The sequence below is a fragment of the Haliaeetus albicilla genome, chromosome 10, assembly GCF_947461875.1.
Source record: "Haliaeetus albicilla chromosome 10, bHalAlb1.1, whole genome shotgun sequence".
NCBI lineage: Eukaryota > Metazoa > Chordata > Aves > Accipitriformes > Accipitridae > Haliaeetus > Haliaeetus albicilla.
Genome location: NC_091492.1, coordinates 27296137 through 27314019, shown reverse-complemented (window position 1 = coordinate 27314019; position 17883 = coordinate 27296137). Strand labels below are relative to the sequence as shown.

General features: G+C 44.2%; 2 protein-coding genes across 7 annotated transcripts in view; one reads left to right on the top strand and one right to left on the bottom strand.

The window, feature by feature from the left end:
* Nucleotides 1-4074: 4074 nt before the first annotated feature.
* SYT11 (synaptotagmin 11) lies at nucleotides 4075-16141 on the bottom strand. 2 transcript variants are annotated; one of them, XM_069794453.1, is made up of 4 exons: nucleotides 15878-16141; nucleotides 11581-12404; nucleotides 8738-8858; nucleotides 4075-7133 (listed from the first exon to the last, which is right to left on the bottom strand). In XM_069794453.1, the coding sequence occupies exons 1-4, from the start codon at nucleotides 15909-15911 to the stop codon at nucleotides 6820-6822; spliced, it is 1293 nt and encodes a 430-aa protein (XP_069650554.1). In that variant the 5' UTR covers nucleotides 15912-16141; the 3' UTR covers nucleotides 4075-6819. The 2 variants fall into 2 exon arrangements, with proteins under 2 accessions (XP_069650554.1, XP_069650555.1); XM_069794454.1 differs by having other exon boundaries at nucleotides 4075-7130.
* Nucleotides 16142-16156: 15 nt separating this feature from the next.
* LOC104325534 (GON-4-like protein) overlaps nucleotides 16157-17883 on the top strand; it is a 31308-nt gene continuing 29581 nt past the window's right edge. For 4 of the 5 annotated variants that reach the window (XM_069794438.1, XM_069794439.1, XM_069794436.1 and 1 more), the window contains exons 1-2: nucleotides 16183-16536; nucleotides 16649-17027. In XM_069794438.1, the coding sequence (XP_069650539.1) occupies nucleotides 16405-16536; nucleotides 16649-17027 (511 nt within the window). In that variant the 5' untranslated portion in view covers nucleotides 16183-16404. The other variant, XM_069794440.1, reaches the window with a different exon arrangement.

Sequence of the window (17883 nt, the reverse complement as noted above, 5' to 3'; positions counted from 1 at the left end):
AATCAGTGAGTGTGTGTAGTTGAGCAAATTTTGCTGTTTATTGTCTGCTTTGAGTGTACTAAGAAAATCTTTCGTATATTCTGTGGTGCTGATACAGATTTACTTTTTGTTATTTTTTTATTACAGGAATGCAGAACTATAATGCCTCCTTGCTGTTAATAAAGGTCAGTCTTGCAAAACTGGTAACATTTAAGATATGTGGAGGTTAATTACATGTAGCTGAGAACTGTGGGGGAAAAAAAAAACAAAACCAAACCTGCCAAAATTCCTGCTGAATTAAAGCAGGAACACTTGGGTCACAAGACTGGAGGTGTGAAACAAAATACTACATAGAAACCAGATGATAAAGTCAAGTATTTGGGTTGTGGGCAGCTTGCTGACATGCTATTTTACACCTGTATAAATCTGGTTGCAAGTAGATTTACAAGACTTACGATGAATGCTCCTGAGCTGTCCTTTGTTCTCCAGTGCAAGCCAGCTCTCTTCTAGTTTGCGCTTTGCCACAGCAAATGAGTGAAACTGGAACGTTTCACTTGGCATAGGCTGAGGTCATTCGTTCCAGTGAGTCTGTGCATTAAATTGACAGAAGATGCACAAAAAGCATCTGACTTGAATTTGCGCTCTAACAGCTAAGCCACTAGATGGCCTGCAGTGGAAGAACTAATCATCACTAACTGGGATGGAAAGGTTAATTCTGACAAATGCTTTCTTTACTAATAATCAGCTTTGAATCCTGCATGTAATTTGAATGCTATACAAAGAAATAAACCCTAGAAATACAGAAAAAAACTCGTCTGAAAACATTACTAAAATTCAGTATTGAGAAACATTACCTTAGAATGACAGGGAAAAAATACAAAGTGTATTACATGGCTTAAAGATAAGCCGATGCATAAACATGGTCTCACTAATATGCATGAACAAGTAAAACCAATAGTGCCATGAGATCTCAAGGAACACTTGGATGAATTTGCTTTAATCTTTTTATCATTTGCTTTTTGGCTTTTTCTTTTTCTCTTCTGTATTACAAATAAGAGAGTGCACTTTGAAGACAGGATAAGAAAAGGTGGAACAGTTTTCCTCTAGAGTCATTGTGTGACCACAGTGTTGGAGTTATTTGGAAATACAGATGTTCTCTGCGGAGAACAATGCAGTTACATTGCTTGTTTGAATTTTTAAAAAGTCAAGGTTATGTAAACTGAATGTTCCCCAAATAATTTTGCCTGTGTTTTTTATTGTTTTCTGGGTGCAGATGGGTCCAGCCCTTCCCCTGTCCCAGCTGAAATTAATGTGTCCTGAGTATGTTGTGACTTAGAACATACCTCACCTTCTCAGACCAAATGTGCTCAGCATTCCTGTGCCTCTCTACAGCTTCCTTTCTTTGGGAGTGTGGGGAGCTGTAACATGCTCCCCATGCTCTCATTTATTTTGGGTACACTGCTAATATTTTTTTTTTTTTTTCCCCAACAGCTGGCTGCTTTTCTTCAGTGATAATGGGATGTGCCTAGGTGGCTATTGGGTCATTGAGATGACTAATTTCAGGACCAGATGAATTAATATACTGATGTATGTGATGCAACAGGTTCTGTGTTGATGTAGAGTCTAAAGATTGACTATACGGGCCCTTCCATGTTGGGAAGAAGGATAGAACTGTTGTACAATATAGAAGATGTAAAGGGGAGGGTCATTTTATTTGGAGGGGGTATTTTGGTTTTTTTTTTTTTTGCTCTTGGCATTGCCTTTTCTGCCACTTCCTTATGTTCTCCTTATTTCTTGGTATGTTTTTCTTTTCCTGTCCTGTTTCCCATTTGGCCCAATAGAGAAAGTATCTCCCCAAGAATTGTGTACTTTCTGTAGCATGGAATTGAAACCAGAAGTTTAGACACAGCACTTGCAGACATCCAGGCAGCTGCTACGTTACAGACCTGCGGTGTGCAGGCATGGTGGCTTTCTGGTGCTGTAGGCTCTGAGAGGGACTAGCTTGGCTTGAAATAGTTATTGGAGAAGACTTTTCAAGTTCCGATAATAAAGGTGTTAACACTGGGGCCCTGTGATCTGTCTGACGTGTTGGAATGGCTCATTGAATGCTCGAGATCCAGTTGTTGCATTTCAATGAGGGTGAAATAATGGTGCTCTGAAGCCCTTCAGAGGGACCCGTCTGATGGCGGCTTCTTGCCTCAGCGCATTCCTGCGTATTTTGGGCTAGGAAAGGAGACAGAACTATTTCTGACTCCGCCTGCTCAAACGAAATACCGAAAGAGTCCTGACCCAGCGTCTTCCATCAAAAGTGAATCCCATTGCCGTGGCAACACAACTCGCTCCTACAGGGAATTAGGTGAGGCAGAAGCTGTTGGAGGAGGAGAGACCCAATTGTGCTGAAAGCAGCGCAAAGTCCTGCTGGTTTAAATGGCACCAGCATCCGGACCCAAGGAAGGTGGGAAGAGAGCGAGAGCTGAGCTTCCATGCTCTCCACAAAACCATTTATCTTTTCATGGTTTGTCAAACCCATTCTGTTTGCTTTTTTTCCTTTTTCTTATGCAAATTCTTTTGTTTCTGTTTAAGCTGAATAGCGTAAGAACCTGAAACAGGACGTTTGTTAAAGGCATGCAGTATTAAATGCAGAAGCCAAGCAGAGAAGGATGAAGAGAGATTTTCTTTCACATCTTGCACAATAAGTAGAAATCGGAGATTGTGCGCTTTGGCTGAGCAGTTTTAGCTAACTGCTCTAATAACTGCAGTTATTACCATGATAAATAACTGAAAGCAGTTAAACACTGTGATCAATTGCAGTGCAGAGAGCAATGTAATTAATGGTAAGCATAGGTGTTAAATAAACCACCATGCCTTGAGTCATTGGGCATTGAATTTGAATGTATGCACAAGTCATGTGGATCACTACCTGCATAATCTCAGTGGCTTCTGATATTTTTGTGTGTTCAGCACCTTGTCTGACTGTCACTGTTGAGCGATATGGTGGAACTGAATCACCAGAGCAGGAGTCAGGTCAAGCTAATTAAACTTCTTGAGTACTTCAGTCACTCCTTCAGGATTACTAAAATAGCTGAGAGTGTCACTGGTGAACGTGGTGATGGGAATGGCATCTGTTGCAGTTTGATCCTTTTCATCTTTCTCCTGGAGTAAAGTTGGGGAGAGTCAGGTTTTAGTGTTAACCATGGGGTATTTGTGTTAGAGAAGGTATGCAAGGTACTCCAAAGATCGCACTTTACACTCGGTGTGAAAGGCAGGGAAGCTTGTGATAGCCTTGCCTCTGGTGCAGAATTGTGTCTGAAGAGCTGCAGCACTGGCCACATTCCTTTTTCTGGGACATTAGGCAATCTTTTTGCAAAGCCTGGGCTGAAACTGTCAGGTTCTTGAAGATGAGACCTGAAGCTCCTTTTAAGTATTGAGACACCTATAACACCTCTGGAGATTGGCCCTTTGCTACATGGGAAGCTATCAAAAAGAGTGAAGTATGGCATTAAAGTGCTTGCTGTAGTCTGTGTTGCTGGGGCAACACAGCTCACTGCTCTGTACTATTTGGCATTTTCTAAAGACATGGCTTTGTGCCTAGCAATATTGTTCTGTGTAGTGCTGATGGGGAGCTGCAGAAAAACAAGTCATAGAAGCCAGATCACTGTACTTTAGGAGAGACTGCTGCATCTTGCACAGAGTGAGACAGACAAAAGTGTTCCCAGAGAATTCAGTTTTGACTAGGAATCCAGGAATACCTCTAAATTACAAGTGTTAGAGTCAAATTGCTTCTTTTTCTGCCCATCTAACATTTTTTCACTTAGATTCAACTTAGCTAATCAATATTCATTCATACCAAATGATATCAAATTATAATGCTGTGTAGATGACAGAGTTTTTGTATGTGCTAATGCTTAAGTACTAGTGTTATGCTTAATTTGCCAGGATTCTGTTATGTTCCATTATTTCTTTGAGATTTATTTTGTGTGTGCTTTTCCTGTGAATTGTCACAGCAGAAATGCATGTTTTTAGCAACAAATTCTTAAAGTATTCTGTATAGTCATGTACGTGTTGCCTACAGTCAAACATGGCACAGTCAGCAGCTAAAGTGATTTAATTTTTATTTGCACGCTCAATGTGCGTTAACAAATTCAACATACAAGATAGCATTACATAATGTAGATTAGCTTATAGCATTATGCAGTTTCACACATGTTGAGTTAGGTTTTTTGCCTTTTTTTTTTTTTCACACAAAGTTGTCCAAGTTAATTTTACAATAGAAGACACAAGGTAAAGAATAACCACACCTGGGAGATTCTACAGTGAGTCCGCTGTCACTTACTGTCTATTTTACGTTTTAAAAAATATATATCTGCACATCTTCAGTTTCCTATTATTCCAGAAGAGTGTTGGAGCTACTCCTATCTGCCTGATAGCCTAAGTCTATTTACCCTGAGCATGTTTCCTTGACAAGAAGTTCACCTTTCCTTTTCAACTAAAGGAATCTTAAGGAGATCATCTAGGCTTAAGCATGCTTTTCACACCGAAGGGAAAAAAGGAAACTTTGTTGTTGTTGTTAGTATGTCCTATTCAGATGTTTGGAGCGGTGTTGGAAAGCATGTTCCGAGGAAAAGTCATGATAGTTGCTAAACTTCAGCAACGCAATTGCTTAGTGCAAAAACTAGGATTGAAATAGATCTACACCAATTTTCAAGGGAGAACTCGTTCTCTCATTTGTGGCTGTGAGCCACTAATAGAGCATGAACTAGAAAGCATTTAAGACAAAATCTACTATTAACATCAGGCAGAAATCCTTGTAATCAGGATTGATAAAGCACGAACGAAGTCCACACTTCTGTCTGCCATGCAAGGCCGAGAAATAGAGAGCTTCAGCTTCAATGCAACTTCTGTTGCTAAAAAGACACTCTGCCTGGAAGGAAGTTTCAATGAGTAACTAGCTATGAGCGAGAAAATTCAGCTTTCCAAAAATAATTTCTTAGGAAGAGATGCAAAAGTATTGCCAACTAACAAAGTGCTGACTGTTTGCACGAAGAGCCCTCCCATCAGCTGTTCCTTTACATGGTGGCTGGAGAGGAAACCGAGTAAGACTTGCTCAATTATTCTGTTCTCATTAGTATGAAGGTGGAAAGGATCATTTTTCCAACAGGGCTCTAAAATTCAGTAGTCAAGTCCTGTAAGTAGTTAAATGATCTTAAAATTTTTTAATTATAATACATTATTTACATTCCACAGGGCACACAACAGACTGGCTGCCTGGAAGCAACTAAAAGTTTACTGAAAATTTGTGGTCTTCTACGTGCCTCTTTGCAAGCTCACTTGTGCTTCAGATTTCCATTGGAGAGTTCAGAAATAATTTTAAATTCTACAGCCTGTTATAACTATTTCCGCTGAGTTTACCAACAATGGTTATAATCAATTATTTGCTGCCAATTATCATCCTTTCCTGGCTTGAATGCAATAAGAAGCCAAATCGAGTTATTTGCCAGGATGGTGCTGTCTTGTACAAAACCAGTTCATAGGCTAGTGTGTTTACCATGAGATCTAATGCAGCTACTTCCAAACTTATATTTGTGGAACTTTACTCTATGAACTTCTGTTCAAAACTGCTGACTATTCAGGGTTAATAGCCTGAAGTGCTACAGGTCACACTTGTCAAGTAACATTTTTACACTTCAGAGGTGATGGTAAGCATATCCTAAGTCTCCGAAGTCATTCACAATTTAAGAACTAACTCAAGCTGCCTTGAAACTCTGAAAATTAACTTCTCGAAGAGTCTGACACATTTTGTAGTGACAGGCTTTGCCCTATGTTTACTCCTTTTTTGAAAGCTGGCTCTTAGGTAACTACAAGATCATATACAATGCAAATTGACTCAAGTATGAATGAAGGTAAGCTTTGTAATTTTTTCACTTAAAACCTCTTCCCCCAAGATATTTTCCTATCTCAGGTATGTTATGCCATTATAACAGAACTTATCAATCATGTAGAATTTCGCATTTAACATTCAAAAGAATCAGCAAGAGTTTCCTTACCCATCAATGACGCATCAGTTTTTGTTTTTTTTCTTGGGCCCTTCATGCGCAGACAAGGTTAAATAAAATGAAATAGAGCAGAGTTTCCCCAATTCTGACAGTCTGTGAGATCATGCCTGTGATAACTTCCATGTGGCAAAACAATGTGATCAGTTTGTTGGTGTTTGAATTTTAGATGCAGATCTTTGATGTTGTGACCTTATAGCTCCACAACAAGTACATCGCAACAGCAAGTATTTCAGTACCTGACAACAGAATTATTTCTTCTCTGAAGGAAAGTGCCATTTTCCCCCTGTATTTTCCTTTTGCGCTAGTGCAGAATTCTAAACCACCTTTATATGGAAATGCAGTTGGTACTCCCAAACCAGCAAAGAACAGAACTGCAAGAACCAATGGGCAGGCAAACTAACAAGAAACTAGAGGTTAAACAGCAGAATTCAGAAACTTTGGGAGAAGCCTAATAAAGACAGGCCAATCTTGGTGAATACCAGCAAAGACAGTTCGGCACAAACACAACTTCCATAGTGACAGATAATTGTATTAAAATCTGCAACTTGATATTGGTAGTTATACTAATTTCAGTTTGTAATAGGCATGCAATAGCGTGATTACACTGTTATATATATTTGTGGTATCTTTTTTTTTTTTCATTTAATGCTCTTTAGAATTTTAGTGCCCTGCAAAATCACATCACTAGAGAACCAATCAGCTGCTGCTTCTTACGAAAGTTTAGTTCTACAGCTAAAACACGGTTTAAGTCTGTTCTACAAGTCAGCTGTCGCTGCCGCAACCTCTGCTAGTATTCGCTCAGGCTGTGCCATTTGGCAACTGGCTTTCTAGGATTCTCACACACCTCTCGCCAGTGTTCCACACCACCTGCAGTGATGCTGTGCGCTCCCAAAATCAGCCGTCCCACCACTTCGTTTTTCGTGGTACGGTCGAAATCAATAACTAGAAATTCAATGCTGATGTCAGGAAGGAGATCGACAGGGATATCGTAAATGAAGGACTCGTTGAAGACAGGATTCAAAGTGCACTTCTTCACGTGAGTCTTCTTTTTTGCTATGCGCTTTCTTCCATAATAAACATTCACCTTAACGTATGGATCTGCTGGAGAAGAGAGAGAAATAAACCAATAACACAGCCCAGTAATGCTCCTGGAAGTAATGGACAGGACTTAGCTTGCTGAACGTGAGCCATCTCAAGTAAATGGTGTGAATCTAGGCTACTCACTCCAGCTCCCGCAGGAGGGGGGCATTGTTTGTGTATTTCCTCATTGCAAAGCAACCAACTGATGTTAGCAACACAAGTTCTTTGTAAGTTTCAACATTGCATGGGGACTGGGGGGAAGCAAGTCACATGTAAATTGCGGTAATTAATCCTAGAAATACCAAACGGGTAGCTTTTTGGTGAGGTCAATGCCTGACTGGCCAAAATTTTCACTTTTCACTGTCATCTACAACAAATATTTTTACCCTCTTTCAGGAAATAGCCCAGCAAAGTGTGAAGACAGTTTTATTAATTTGCAGGTGGAAAACATTTACAGTGGAAGGTATTGAAAAAGAAGAAACTTTAAACCAAAGCCTTCATTTTTCCATCAGCCTCACTTTGTTATTTTATTAGTCAGCTTGCTTTTTATGCAGATGCTTATTTAGGATTAAAATTAAGATACCAGGCACGCAGAGCTTTTTTTTTTTTTTTTTTTACACCTAACACAAGTTTTGAAGCTGGAAGTCACTTGCCCAGCTGACACTGGCTAATTTTCAGTGTTCCTTTATCCAGCTGAAATATGAGTTTATGCATTATATAAAGATCATATAAAGAAACGATGTTAGCCTTGCAAGATTCAGCAGGTAGAAGAACAGTTACTGAAAAATTTATCCTGTAGTTGGAGACTACATGTGGAAAGCTGGTTTGTTTTTTTTTTTAAAGAAAGAGTAAAATTTAAGGCCTACAATAGAGAATTAAGCCTAGACTGCATTCTTTGAGCTGTACAGGAGAAAGCTGCAAAAACGGGACTAAATTTGCTATCAGTCAGGCTATTATTGAATCTCAAGTTGATTCCAACCATTTTCCCATAATCCTGAAGGGAACTTTGCTAAGGGGATTCAGGAGTCTGAGAATCTGTGACTGCAAAACAGGAAATCCAGAACAGCTGCTCTTCTCTTCAAATAGCAAAACAACAAAAAAGGAAAAAAAACCCCAGAACTGTTTCTAATGTCATATGAATTTACTCCTCTCTATTCTGAGTCTATCACTCCTCTTTTTTATGCTTGCTCTCTTTTACCCTTCCTTTTACCCTTCTCTTCTAGGGGCAGGGTTTGAGGTAGACACAGCAAGCAGCGGTCTTGCCATGGAAAAAATGCTAAGGGCAATGATGAGCGACAGCAGCACGGAGGCACAGAGCCTACACAGTCTGGTCAAAAGCAACAGGGAGACCTGCTGAATTTGAAAAATACTGTCTTCATAAACAAACCAGGTGATGCCAGAAAGATGCAAGTGTTGGCCTCGCAGTAGGAAGGATTTGGTCTTGTTTGTGTAACCATCTGTTGGTGAGCGATGGATCACTCATAGTGATCCATCGCCCTTAGAAAGAGTTTGAGGAAAAGTGTGCAAACAAAGAAAATCTTCAGATGAAACAGGTGGAAAGATCTGAACTTGATCTTGGAGGTTTTTTCCTACACGTTTAGAGAGCTGAAGAAAATAGCTTCTACCTGAGAGGCCAGTGATATCCATCTTTGGCAAATGTCTGGCTTTCAGCACCACAACAGTCATTCTCTGCGCCACAGGCTGGTAAGACAAGGAGACTTGCAGTTCCCCTCTGCTAATACATTTCTGTGAAAAAGAAACAGAAAAAACTTACTAAGACAAGATGGTCTTATACAAGGGACAAATGCTGGAGGTCACCAGAATTTCCTTTCCCTGTGCCAAATGCCTAAAAAGTTGGAAAATTAGATGCAGGCCGTTTTAAGTGCCTCAGGCAGATGGAGCCTCTGGGAGAAGGAGCGAGTGACATAAGGTAAATTATCCTGTGCTGTTCACCCTACACCTGTTGAGCACAGTAAGCAGCACTACAGCCTCTCCCCTTGAATGCTGTGTTTCCATGAGTGCAAACCTGGTGGGCACCTTCTGAGAGAACAGTGGACATGGCTGCCTTTTGAGGTCTGCTACTAGAGGCATCTGTGGGTTTTAGGAGCTTAAGTTTCATTGACTTTTGGTGGAGCTTCGATGGCTAAGCACCTCAAGTTCTTTAGGTATGCTTTGACAGTTTCACCATCTGTTTAGTCTGCAAAGGTACAGGATGAAGATAAAAGAAAGAGATCTACTTGGTTAAACTTGCTGTATATCCTTTGAAAGAGTAACATAATATTAAGATAATTAGCTTTAGTTTCCAGATGGCATTCATTAACTTTCATTGAGATGGCACTAATTTAGATTATTTACTATCAAGGCAAACAGTATTAGCAGTGGGTATGAAATCATGTGGTGTCATAACGCACTGATAGGAGAGCTACTGCAATAACTCCAATAGCTGCCTGCTAAGTACCTTGCCTCTCTTGACTCTTAGTACCTTGCCCTTCACCTGCCCCAGTCAGTGTCTGGTACTGTCAACCCGGTAGAGCAAAGGGGGTGGGATGTGTGTGTCCCCAAATGAAGGAATTTTTCTCATTTCAAACCAGTGAAGCGCTACAGTAAATGTCACACTAAATGCTCTGGTGATCACCCAAGAGGTGAAGCTGTTCTTTCAACTGCTGTTATTCAGCTTAGTGGGAAAAAATTGTGCATGTAAACTTACACAGGGAAAAATGTTCATTATCATTTTGGTGGTTTCTTTTTATTCGAGCAGTTCCTGTGTGTTTAAGACAAGTCTTCCAAATGCAAGGAATGAAGGCTATTGCTGCTTATGCAAAATTTTGGGAGGAGTAAATATATGAGCAAGCTCCCAGCCCCAGGAGGGAAATGTTCAGAACTTTGGCTCCTTGGATACTCTCTCTGGCTGTTGTATTCTGGTGTATTGGGGGTGTGTGTGTATATGCTGTTAGAATTTTGGGGGTTCTTTTGGTCTGAAGTAATTTAATGCAGTTACTTCCAAGTAATTTGTATTCTTAGATTGTCTGTTAGATATTATTGGGAATGTTCATTAGGCTGGGATCTACATCTTTGCTGGCTTGTATCAGTGCAATAATTTACTGGGTTTTAAATGCAATTCTGTATTCCAGATTTTGAAACTTCCTGACATTGGAAAACTTTGTTCAGTAACAGCTGTTTTGACACTGTGGAACTATGCAGATTTTCAAAAAATGCACAGCTGACACCAAGGTAAATCTATTTTTGATTACTAATAAATATCAAATAATTTGAATCCTTGATTACATCTGTTTTTATTTAGCGTGATGTTTTTCTTCTATTTTTAATCTATTACTTCTAAGAGATAAGGTCAATGCACTGAAAAAAATACTATTAAAAGAACCTAAATCAGCCACTTGTTTTACTATAATGGAAAGCATCCCAAGAACCTAAGAAAAGCAAAGTAATTACCAGGACTTTGCTGGGATTCTTTTGGTTTGTTTTGGGTCATTGATATAGAGTCTCCTTTAAATAACTTTAAAAAAACAAAAAGTTAAATGCCTCATATAGTAGAAAAAACTTTTCAAGTAAAATACTGCAACTCTAGGATGTAATGAAGTATTTTATACAGCCAGCAACAATTTCCAATACGTTAAGGCAATAAGTGAGCTCAAATGCCTTTTCCTGTTGAACCTGGAGGATGGGTACCAAAAATAAACTGAGCAAGAAAATAAAAATCTTAAGTACCACCTCATCCTCCTACCTCAGCATAGTGTATTTTCTGAGGACAGAAGCCATCTTCCCCAATGTAAGCCTTAATAGTGTGTATGGATTTCTCATCGTTCTAGTTTTACAGTACTAGGCACTAAGAGTAGGGTTCATTTCACCTAAATGTTAGATGTCTACGTTTGACAAAACCATCTTAAACACACTTTGTTCTCAAGTGAGGAAAAAAATAGAGTCATCTAGGGTGGGATTAATTTGATCTGATTTTGACATCTGCTCCAGGACGAGAGGAATGACGTTAGACTCCGCTGACTATGTTGATGTATTCCCACTTACAGGTTACAGTAACAATTCAGATGTAGATAATTACAAGTATAGGTGTCTGAAATGGTCAGACCAGACAAACCTCCCTCTCTGAGAGGTTTGTCTTTGCAGATGAATGTCCCATTATCGCACCAGCTCTCTTCCTTGGAGATGGGGACTTTGCCTTTTTTCTTGGCATCATCAATTATAACATACATCATTTCTATGCTTAAATAGTGACCATGCCTTGTCAAATTGCCATAACCACAAAGCAGAGAACTGCCTGACTAAAAGAGCACAGCCATATAATACCAATAATACATTCCTGTGGAAAAATGGGTTTCATGGCTAAGGAATTGCAGTATTCCTGCTTATTACACCATGGAGGCTGCCGGATCTAAAGAAGTGGGATCAAATACAATGCAAGGAGTCTTGTGTCACACTACATGAAGTGACTTACTTGTATGTTCCTTTTGAGGATCTCCCTGGTCAGCTGAACCTTTCCAGTGCTTGGATCCACCCCTGCAAGGGGCACCATGACCTCTCCAATAACATCATCTCGAGAAAAGCGATCGAAGCTCAACACGAGGAAGTGAAGCACCAAATCCTGGAGCTGGCTATATGGGATCCCATAGAAGGTGAAGGTTTCATCAAAGACTGGGTCTAGTGTCTTGCGAAGTACACGAGTCTTCACTCGATGCCTTTTATCTGGAAGAATTGTCATCTTGATATAAGGGTCAGAGCTCTGAGTGTGTTCATCCATCACTGGCAGCCCATGAGCCTCCTGAATGGTAACTACCAGCGCTTTTTTAGGGAAGTTGTAGTCCACTAAGAAAGTCAGTTCACCCAGCATGACATCATCCCCTGGAGAAGATGGGGAGGAGGTTTTACTTCCTCCTGGAGTGAGGCTTTGATCTGGACTTAGTTCATCTCCATAATCTACTTTTATTGGGAGCTGGTCGACATGGGGGGCTGCATTTGGCCCATCTGGAGCCTTCTCGGAGCCTATTAAACCAGATTCAGCAGCATCCACCAAGAGGTTTCCCCTTCCAGTCTCCTTAGGAGTGCCATTCTTGTCTCTCCGGATTCGGTTAATTTTCTTCTTGTTACTCAAGGTCTCCGGATAGATGCTGATGCCTTTCAACATGTGAATGAATTTATATGGTGGGGTTTTGTGCTTCTTTTCTGCTTGCTGGTGACAGCATGTCCACACAAAAACTGTTACTGAGACAGAAACCACAAGGACAGTAGCACCAATGAGGCCTGCAACAACTGGAGAGACATCTGCAGAGAAGACAAGGCAGTCAGGAATGAGCTTGTGCCTTTGCAGTGGCCGTGCCCCCACGGGGCCAAACACATCTGGATGGAGAGCTATACGGTACTATTCTGTTGTTCTTAATTCAATGATCTTGGTATCAAAGCTTCCCCAGAATAAAAACCCACTTCCTCTAATTTATATTTTCCCACGTGGGAAACATTTTACACTCCTAAGGCATGCTTGACCTATGTTTCACATGCTAAGAATTTCAAATGGTTGATTGCCTTATCTTGCCAAATCAAGCTCCCGCATTACCAGCATCTCCACAGGAATACGGTTTCTTGATTTGCAGGAAGCACTCTTTTTTTTTTTTTTTTTTTTTTTAAATGCCCTGTTCAGAAACATTACACAATTCTATTTTAACAACAGGAAGGGAGTAATAAATATGGCCATAACATTGGATCTGGAGTTATCCTTTATTAACAATTTAAAAAAGCCAAACCATTTTGGCCTGAAACGGTTGATTGTTTTTCTTGGCCCCTTACGGCAGATAGAGGACCAATGGTATACACAAAATTTCATGTGGAAATCCAGTGTCCAAAAGCAATGGACAGAAAATCCTGCATTTGGATTTAGGGATTATTTGATATTTTCTAGAGCTTATGTCAACTATGTTCTTCAGTAATGACAAGCCAGAATAAGAAAGCACCGCATTCATTTTTAGTAACCATGCTCGTTATTTTCTATTTGTAACAGTTGACTTTGGAGAATTATTGCCAAGACACGGAATGAAACCATTCAGTAGTGTTGAGCTCCCCAGTACATTATATTGACAACCTCAAGCAATTCCAGTCAAGGGCCACCAAGATGATTAAAAAGTTGGAGTGGTGGAGAATGGAGAGCAGATGGAAGACAAGGTGAGACCAAAAGAGCAGGGTTTGTTCAGTCTTAAAAGGGAAGGAAAAGGGAGAGATCTTTTTGCCATCTTCAATTTCTTGATGGGAGATTATAGGGAAGGTAGAGCCAGGCTCTTCTTATAACTTACTATTGTATTACTAGTTTAATCATTAAAGCAATTTTAAAAAAAATTTTTTTTTAGAAGCAAGCAAACAGAAAAGCCCTTCAGCCCTGTGTCTCTTCTTTTTTTTTTTTTTTTTTACAATTTGTACACACCGCTTCCATAGTAAAAGGGAAAACCAAAATCACTGTCATGACAGTCATGGGCACAGCTACATGGAACACCTAGTAAAAAAAGGTAAGCTTGTCTGATTTTCCTATTGTCATTCTGTACCATAAACAGGAGAAAATAATCTTCCAACCTCATACCTGAAGCTATAGAGAGCACCTTGATTTTGTATTTTCTCTGTTCTTTCCACATTACTATTTATTGAGGTTAACAGGCAGGAAGACTGCCAGACTATAATCTGAGTATCTGATAGGCTCAGGGAAAACTGTGATTTTTTTTTCCAAGAGAATATGTCTCCTTTTCTCAAAAATAGCAAAACACTTTTGGTTAGACAGAAGCCTTCCCAGACTGAAACTGGAAGTCTTCTGCAATGGTGACTGACTTCACAGATAAATCTGTCTCAGGCCCCACTGTGAGTATAGCCTTGGATTGAATTAACTAAAGCAAGAAGAATTCACAATATTAATAAAACATCCAAAAAACCTCAACTTTATTTTGTTATTTAATGTTCCCTCTTTGAAATGAGGCAAGTGGTCTTTAACAGCCAATCTGAATACAGCTCGGCCATATGCCGATACATACCAGCAGTCACACTAGAAAGCACCAAATAAGTCTTTGTAATTTTTCTTTCATCGAATTATCTTAACTCTTAAATTTGGCTCCCATAATGTTCTGTGGCAAAGAGCTCCGCTTAATTATGTGGCATGAGAAAACAAGGGCTTTTAGTTTGAGCCTGCCCCACCTCATTTCATTTGATGCCTGTTCTTGCATTAGAAGAAACAGGGAGTGATCATTCCTCCTTACTCTGTGCTGCTTGTGACACCCCTCTTTTCCTAGCTGAAGACTCTTACTTACGTAATCATTCCATACATTCATTAGTCCTGTCTCCATAATTCCTTACAATTGAAAACTACACTGATGTAAAGCTCCCTAAAAACAATTTTAGTTAAGTTTTCACAACTTTCAAAGCACTTTGCTATGCACAATGTCCATTTTAAATGGCACCTGCCTCCTTGCTCAAAAAGAGCAGAACTACTCTTTTTTTTATTCACTTTTTCTGGAAGAGATCTTTGTTCTGATGTGATGCTAAGATTTAACTGAAACAAAAACAACTTTTTGGGATATGGAATTATTTTTCCATTAATGAGAAATAATTGAAAACTTCCTTTTAAAACTGATGTTTGCTAATTATACCCTAATGGCGGCCAACTGTTAAATCATGACAGCCTGTGGCTCTTGGATTCCAGGAAACAGAGAATGTAAAAGGTAAGTAGATACGTCATATGTTAAATAAATGATACAGTACGCAGAATTATTACTAAACTCTTCAGAATTTAAAGGAAATGTAGTAACCGTGCTTCAACTATGGAGCCTGAGGGGAAGGTCAGTCAATTGCGGGAGGACGGAAAGAGGCAGCAGTTTGAATCTTCAGGACTGGAAGAACCCAACCAACTGCCACAGACACCCAACGCTGTGGTACCAGCCCTTGTCACCCACTGGACTACAGAAAAAAAACCATCTTAAATATTAGCGAGGAACAACTCGGGAGAATTATTTTACCGGTGACCCAGGGAGCCATGCCATGTCGGTGCCTGGGCTGGACCGCAGCCACACCGGCACGGCTCGGGGCCGCTTCTCCTCCCGTGATTTAGCAGGGTTTGCAGCTCCTCCGTCGCCTCCACCGGGGCCCGGCCACTGCTCCGGCCCGGCCCGGCCCGGCTTTGCCCCCCGCCCTGCCACCGGGCCCGGAGGACTGCCTGACCCCCCCCCGCCCCGCCCCGGCCCCCTGGCCCGGAGGCCCGAGCTGCCCCCATCCCCCCCGGCTCGGTGGCCCCCGCCGATCCCCCCTCTCCCGGCTGCCGGCCCGCCTCGGCAGGCCCCGCCTTATCGGGCCGCCGGTGCCGCAGCCGCCCCGGCCCCCGGGGAGGCGCGAACAAAGGCCGGGGTGCGGCGCGGCCCGGCGCAGACATCACGTCATGCGGCGGGGGGCCGCCCGGCCGCGCACCTGCTCCCCGCGGGCCCGGGCTCCGCGGGCGACAGCCCGGCCGGGCCGCGGCCCACCCTCCCCACACCCCCTCCCCCTCCCTCCGGCGGCGGCTCCGGGGGGCGATCGCTGGCACCGCCCCAGCTGCCGACGGCGAGCGGTGGATGCTGGCTACCGCCGGGGCGGGGCGGGTAGGGGAAGGACGACCGGCCCGCACGGCGAGCGGGGCCGACGGCCCGGCCTCGGGGGCGGAGGGCGCCGCGCGGGGCCTCGCCCAGGCGCTCCCGGGGCGGAGGAAAGGGCCCTCGGCGCGGCGCGGCCGCACTCACCGAAGCCGGGGTGGACACTGGTGATCTCCGCCATGGCCCAGCTTAGGCCGGGGCAGCCGGGGTGCGGAGCCCGGTGCGGCGGCGCCGCGGTGTGCCGGACCCCGCGCGGAGGATGCTCGCAGCCCGGGATGCAGGAGCTGCCGACTGGTCCCGATGCGGCGCAGGCCCCGCCCGGCGGCCCGGTCCGCCCCTCCCGCGCCAGCCGGAGGCCGGCCCCGCCCCGCGGCCGCCCGGCCGTGACTCGGCAAGTGTCGGCGCTCCGGCCGCGCCTCCCGGGCGAGGAGCCGGGTGGTAGCGCAGCGTGTGCTGGCAGGGCCGGTGACGCCGCTCCCGCCGTGAGGGGACGGCACCGGGGCCGGTGGGCTCCGCCGCGGAGCGCGGGCAGCAGTACCGAGCAGGCCCTCCCTCCCCCAGGGGAAGACCCTCCGAGGAGGCGGAGGCGGGGGGGGGGGAGGCGAGGCGAGGCAAGGCAGGCGCGGCTGGAGCTAAGCAGCGGGCGCGGCGCCCGGCGGCGTCGCCCAACAAAGATGGCGGCGAGCGCGCTGGCCGCGCTCGCCGCCCCGCGTCGTCACGGCGGGGCTGGCGGCCCGCGCGCCACCAACATGGCGGCGCCTCGTCCCCGCACCCGGCCAACATGGGGGGCGGCGCCTGCGCGGCGGGTGGGTCCCACGGCGCTTCCGCTTCCTGCGGGGCGAGCGGGACGGGGCGGCGGAGCCTGAGCCCGGGCCCGGGCGGCGGTGTCCCGCGGCCAGCCGCTTTCCTGTCTTCCAGGTGCGCGCCGGGATGTCGCTCTCGCTGAAGATGCTGCCCTGCAAGAAGAGGAGAGCGGCGGTGGCGGGGCCGCAGAGCCCGCGGGAGCGCGGCGGCGCCGCCGAGGAGGACGCGGAGCTGCCCGGCGCCGGCGGCTCTTCCGCGGCGGGCGCCGCCGATGGCGGGTCTTCCGCCAAACTCGCGCCGGCGGCCCGAGCCGGCGGGCCGTACTCCGGCCCGGGCGTGTGGAGGGGGCCCGGGGAGGGCTCGATAAAGGGCGGGAAGAGGCCCCCGGCCAGGGCGGCCCAGGGCTCCGGTCAGGAAGCGCCGGGCGCGAAGGAGGCCTGTGCTACCGCCCAGATCCCCGAGGGCCTCGCGAGTCCCGAAGCGGTGGCGGAAGGTAAATGCGTGTGCTGCCCGCCCCTGGGGGTGTTACGGTGCCTTCGGTGGTTCTCCGGACGCCGGTTGCCGCCTTGGCTCCTGCCTGCTGCTGGTCCGGCCTCGGCCCTGTGAGCTCTGCTCATCGCCGGGCTCAGCTAAGGGAGCGCTTTATGGGCCTGTTTACGTAAAGGTTTTCCTTCGGGTGCTTAGTTTTTGTGGTGTTTGTTTGTTTGTTTGTTTTCTCTGAAGTGTTACAAGTTAGCAAGCTTCCCATTTTCAAAGTTGGGGGGGTTTCCTCCCTTAAAACATTAGGAAACTGATGGAGAACTTAAGCTACTTGCCTGTAGTGCTTCTGAATGCTAAAGTGCTTTAGAAGTTGCTTTTTTTTTTTCAAATTTCCAACCTAAAATACCCAGTTTTGCAAACTTGCACGCAATTTCCTGGTCTTGCCCCTCTGTTTAATCTTTTATGCACTGTAATAGCCATCAGTCCTAACAGTAACTTTTGTAGACATATTTTGCAAGTTTTATGTGGTGCAAGATATGTTACTTTCACCTAGTCTTTAGACAAGACTTTGTAAATCCAGGCTTTGATTTGAAACAGTCACCTTGTGTTTATTTTTTTAAAAACAAATGTTTGGCTAATAAGTCGTGAGACTGGCAAAAGTGCAAGTTGCTGGTTCAAAAAATACTGCTTTTCAGAGTTTTTTGCCTGCATTTGCTTTCATTCTCAGAAGAGAATTCTTTCAAGCATTCAAAAGAGTAGTCTATAGGGACACTTGTATGGGGCTCTACTGTGATCCTTTACAAGAGCCAATGCAAGTAGAACTTGTGTTAGTATCAAGTTACAAATTTGTTGTGGAACATAGGTATTTT